Source organism: Chaetodon trifascialis, chromosome 1 (assembly GCF_039877785.1).
Source record: "Chaetodon trifascialis isolate fChaTrf1 chromosome 1, fChaTrf1.hap1, whole genome shotgun sequence".
Classification (NCBI taxonomy): Eukaryota; Metazoa; Chordata; class Actinopteri; order Chaetodontiformes; family Chaetodontidae; genus Chaetodon; species Chaetodon trifascialis.
The window spans coordinates 32,327,949-32,333,763 of NC_092056.1; the positions used below are offsets into that span (position 1 = coordinate 32,327,949).

The 5,815-nt window shown below is 41.8% G+C and overlaps 1 protein-coding gene across 2 annotated transcripts in view; it reads right to left on the reverse strand.

The window, feature by feature from the left end:
- The window catches only part of bnc1 (basonuclin zinc finger protein 1), a 17,954-nt gene extending 15,233 nt beyond the window's left edge, over window positions 1-2,721 (reverse strand). Inside the window, exon 1 of one of the 2 annotated variants that reach the window (XM_070969231.1) lies at window positions 2,326-2,721. In XM_070969231.1, the coding sequence (XP_070825332.1) occupies window positions 2,326-2,340 (15 nt within the window). In that variant the 5' untranslated portion in view covers window positions 2,341-2,721. The remainder of the gene's footprint in view (window positions 1-2,325) is intronic. The other variant, XM_070969240.1, reaches the window with a different exon arrangement.
- Window positions 2,722-5,815: the final 3,094 nt, after the last annotated feature.

Sequence of the window (5,815 nt, forward strand, 5' to 3'; positions counted from 1 at the left end):
ACACACACACACACACACACACACACACACACACACACACACACACACACACACACAAAGCGAAGTCCAACTCTTTCAAGATGAGCTGGGTCCATAATGTGTCATTTACAGTTTGTGTGTGTGTGTGTGTGTGTGTGTGTGTGTGTGTGTGTGTGTGTGTGTGTGTGTGTGTGTGAGTTGTGCCCCGGGGCCCTGAAGAACTAACGCTGAACAGAGAGACACCCACAGAAAGACATGAAGGTAGAAAGAGGAAACAAAAGATGGAGAGAGTGATATGGGAGCAGGAATAAAGAGACTGGACATGAGTGTGTTAAAGGGGCCACAGAGGGCCATTCTACCCACATCTCTCTCCCTCTCTCTGTCACACACACATATGTGAAAAAAAAAAAAAAAAAAAAATATATATATATATATATAGTTGGTCATAATTCAATAAATGATCTTTTGTAGATTCTATTTGTTTCCTCAGGTTTTTACTCTTTTGATATTTGTAAAATAAGGGCCCATTTAATAAGTAATACCAAATTGACTTCACTTAACCCTCTGAAATATTTAAAAGTAAATATTTAACCTGTTTGATATAAAAAGAATAGAATATTAATCTGTTTCACATACCTTAAATATTATGTGATCAGAGCAATCCATGCGACTTGAATAATGACATTAAAAGTCTGAAGTAAATGAGTAAATGTCTCTCAGATTTATGTGGTAAAACAATTCATTATTAAGTAAATAATTACAATTGGGTTTTTCATTTAACTGAAATATAAAAATTTGATACTTATGATTTTATTGCAGCTATGATGATTAGACAGTATGTGTTCCCCATGGACTTTACTTCATTCATTAAATTCATTTTTGTCACATGTTGTTGTGGAAGTTAAAATCCAGCCTGTTTGGATGCTCCGCTCTACTCTGACAAGCTGTAATAAACCACAATGGTTTCTTCTCCAACTGTTTGGCACTGTTTACACACACACGCTGTACACACACAGCCATGGATGTAAGCGTTTTGCCGCTACCAACACCACCACCACACAGACAGCTCAGCTAATTGTTCCATTATGGCTACAACAAAACATTAGGCTGCTCTTAAATTACATTCCAATGGGCTGTGGCCAGGGGCCAGGAGGCTACAGGAGGCCAGGCTGCTCTGTTTCCCAAACTACAGACAGACCGAAGGAGACGGGTGGATGGAGGTCCAGGTAAGGACTGGAGGCTGGTTAGCTCTCGACTAATGGTTTGAATGGAACTTTTTTTCTCACAGGAGCTTATTGTCTTCAGGACAAAGGTGGAAGTGGTGTTCTGAATAGAATGTAACTAATAAATATAAAGTTTGTAGAATTAATCACAATAAATCAAAAGGTGGAACGCAAAAGAAAAATACAAAGTATAATTCAAGAAAAGAGGACAAAAGGGTAGAGGAAAATAGAAGAGGATCGTGTACTGCTGAGTGAGAACCTAACTTGTCTGTGGTGAAGTCACTGTTATGGTTTAATGTGAGTTGTCTGGGAGATTCTTGGAAGGCATCTCTTAAGGACAAATATCTGTCCACACTGACATGAGCAAAGACTGTCATTTTGTTTTCTCCATGAGTCACAGACAAATTTGAGAAGTTACAGAAATATCACTTTTTGAATGAACCTTTAAGAAAACTAACAGTTTCAAAAACTGTCAGTTACCAAAAGCTGGCAATAACCAATAACTGGTCAGATTTAGAATCGAGTTTGGTTTTTCTTTGATCAGACCGTTCCCAATTTAAATTCAGGTTTTGCCAGTTTCAGATGTTCTATTTAGACAAAATTTTTGCAGAGGTGCTCGAGAACATTTCACATTTAAGAACTTGGCTCTTTTTGTTAAATGAAAATAAATGCTTTACAAAAAAAAAAAAGTAAGGTATCGAAAAACTATCATGTTGAGTTGTTACTGAAGCTCAGATACATTACCTGAGTTTTGGCACTATTATCAAAAAGATCACTATGTGACAACTTGTAACACAAAAATTCTAAAGAAAATATAGATCAATAAGAGACACATCTGGAGTCACAGTGAAACTAAAGTCTATATGAGCATGGTTCTACTCTTGTCTTTTCGCACATGAAGTAGTGAACGCACATGTTTCTACTCATAAAATCTTAAACATCTATAAACCTCTTAATCTGCACACCTCAAAACAAAAGTCAGCACTACTTCCGCCTGTCACTCCGATCTCCATAAACTCCTTCCAGTTTGTCTTTGTTAAACATATCCTGATTATGTGTGCGGGCGGTGTGTGAGAAGAGCCGGAGCAGACACAGAATAGTAGTGAAAAGCTGTTTCTCTTACCTCAGCCATTGTCATTTAGTTGGATGTTTCCAAGGATACGGTGGAGTTTGCCATTCCCCGCGAGTCCCACAAAACAACTGGCTCCAACTCTCCTGTCCGCTCAAGTACTAATGCAAAAGAGCCATCACACCCAGCAGCATCTCCTTCAACAGCACAGACACACATGTACTCTGCTTCTCTGGCTTCTCACACACACACACACACACACACACACACACACACAAACACACACACACACACACACACACACACACACACACACACACACACACACACTGAGCCACCAACACTCACTCCACAAAAACGAGAAGTAGTCACTGTGCTTTTACTCTCACTACACAGATGCACACACACACACGTCTCCTCTGCTGCTCTCCTCTAATGTTGCCGTGGACTGGCTCTAAACTACTCAAGATGTTTAGTGTGTGTGTGTGTGTGTGTGTGTGTGTGTGTGTGTGTGTGTGTGTGTGTGTGCATGCGTGCGTGTGTGTTGAAACTGGGCACAGGGGATTGGAATGAGATCCTCCCACTCTGCATTCTCACCTCAGGAGCTGCCTGCTCCCTCCGTAGACTGCGCACACAACACGCATACACGCACACACTCACATGCACACATAGAGGTGTGCATGCTCTTTCATGCACGTAGACCCCCCCCCCCCCCCCCACACACACACACACACACACGCATCACGCATACGTCTACCCCCTCAGAGTCACAGGGCAGTCCCCTCACAGCTGGCTGGAAGAGGGCATGACACTCATCTTTCACAGAGATTTGATCAAAAGGAATCACAAAGGCTGGAGGCTCTCCTAATGCAGTCAGGGGAGCTCCCCCCCGACTCCACCCCACCTCCCCGTCTGAGTAATGCCCTAAATCAACGCTGCCCCTCTCAGTGCACACAGCCCAGTGTGTGTGTCTGGATTCACCTTAACACAGCCCTGCGAACAGCCTCCCGAACAAGTTATGCCTTGTGCCGTCAGGAATGTGTCTGTGTTGAGTGTTTCTCGGGAGGAGGGGGACTTCACACATGACAAAAACTAAATCTGTGTTATCTTTAGGAATACATGTACCTAGGGTTGGGTATCAAACCTCAGCACTTTTTTTGTACTGACCAAAATGTTTCCATAGCACTGAGTATTGAAAACTTTTCAGCCTGGAATGTCTGGTCAGATTTGTAACCTTTGTTTCATTTTGTAGACGAAAATGTTTATATATCTCAAAGTGTGGTGTCAAAGAAAGGACTGCTCAAGTATTTGTATTCAAAAGGTATAGTGCTGGCACTTGAATAGAAAACAATGAATGAATGAACAAATTATGTTTTATTGTCATCGTTCTCAGGTAGAATGAAATTTCACATGGCTTATCTCCTTTGTAGTTGAAATAGAATAGGATAAATAAATAGAAGCAGTACCAGAAAACATCGGAAATAGCATTAATATTTATTTAGGTAAAAAAGAAAAAACATTTAGTACAGAGGTAAATGTTGCAGGTAATAATTATGCTTAATCTTTGTATTTACACATTGTGTAGGTTAGGGATAGGGCAGGCACTACTTGCTTATGGTTATGGTTATGGTTAGGGTAAGTGTGTGTGTGTGTGTGTGTGTGTGTGTGTGTGTGTGTGTGTGTGTGTGTGTGTGTGTGTGCATATCTGCACTCACAGTTTCTTTTTTCTTTAGAACTTTTTCTCCTAAACTGTATGCCCAATGGCAACGGTTCAAACAGGGAGTGGTTGGGGTGTGTAGGTTCTCTGAAAATGCTACGAGCCTTCTTCCTCAGTCAACTGGCATAGATAGTTTCCAGGTTTTGGGGTTCCATCCCGACAATGTGCTGGGCGGTTGTCACCACATGATGCAGGTCCTTTGCTGACAGCTGGCATACCACATAGTAGCACAGGTAATCAGGATGCTCTTCATTGTGCTCCTATAGAAACTGAACAACAGTTTCTGTGGGAGCTGGGCCTGTTTCAGCTTTCTGGGGAAGAAGAGTCGTTGTTCAGCCTTTTTGAGCAGATGTGAGGTGCTAGAAGTGCATATCAGATGTTTTGACACATTGACTGTAAGGAACGTTTGGTTTTCCACACTTCCACTGCTTCTCAATGGACTGAATTTGGAAGTGGGCTCTCTCATTTGTTCACCTAAAGACAATAATTACCTCATTTGTATTTGAGGTGCTAAGGACCAGGCTGTTTTCCCCACATCACTCAGCCAGATGTTCTACCACCAGCCTGTAGGCTGTTTCCTCCACATCTGAAATCAGCCCAACCACTATGATGACATCTGCAAATTTCATTATGGAGTTGGAGGTGTGGATGGGAGTGCAGTCGTGGGCAAAGACTGTGAATAGCATAGGGCTCAGCACACAATCCTACAGGGTTGAGGAGGTGTGGTTATCAGTTACCAAACTCAATTACCCATGAGCACAGCGAAGAACCAAGGTGGAGCACTTTGCCCCGTAAGCAAACTGGTGCTTGTCCAGATCAGGAGTATCTCCAAGTACTTCATGGCTACAGGTGATAACACCACTGTGCGATATTCATTGAGACTCTTCACAGATTACTTTTTTGTCACTGGAATGATGGTGGAGGCATGTTGGAACAATACTTTGTTGTAATGAGAGGCTGAATAATTTAGAACACACCTCTTTAAGATGATCAGCATATGATTTCAGTGCCTGGCATCCCTCATCAAGGCCTCCTGCCTTGCTTGCATTAATGTTCTTCAGGGTGGGTCTCACCTGGTGGTGCTGTAGAACCAGTGTCTACTCTCTGACTGGTTCACAACATCAGGCAGGTTGGCACCATCCTTGAATCCATATATTGGTGGTTTTGTGGTCAGTTAGTGCCCTGATGCTGTGGGGGTTATTTTTGTCAAATTGCTCCTCAAGGGCTGTTCGTGTTTGTACTTTGTGTTCCTGATGACTCTGTTCAATTTCCTCCATGTTTCACTATAGTTTTGTTTGTCTCCTGACCTGAAGGCTGCTTGATGTCTTCAGATCCATCGCTTTTAATTATTATACACCATATTGTTCTGTGTGTTTTCTGTTCAACTATGTATTGTAAGACTGAACCATCTTATTCCTCAAGGCATGTTTTCTTCTGCAAATAAATCCCAGTCTGTGTTATCAAAACAGTCCTGCATAATTGAGGTGGCTTCCTCAGACCACACTTGTACTGTCTTGATAGCTAATTTTGCTCTGCAGATGTGTGATCTGTACGCTGGGGTTGGAGTTAGGGAAATATGATTCAATTTTCCTAGATGTGAAGATGGGGCCACTTTAAATGCTCCTGCAATGCTTGTGACTTGGTCCAGGATGTGTTTTCTCTCATTAGGAAAGTCACATTTTTTATGAAATTTGGGCATGACCAGTTTGAGATCCATGACTGAAGACCCTTGCTACAATGATCATCAAGGTTTACCATTAGGTGTTCAGTCATTCAGTCATGTAGCTTTTCCAATCCTAATTTAGGAGAAATGTAAACTGCCATTAT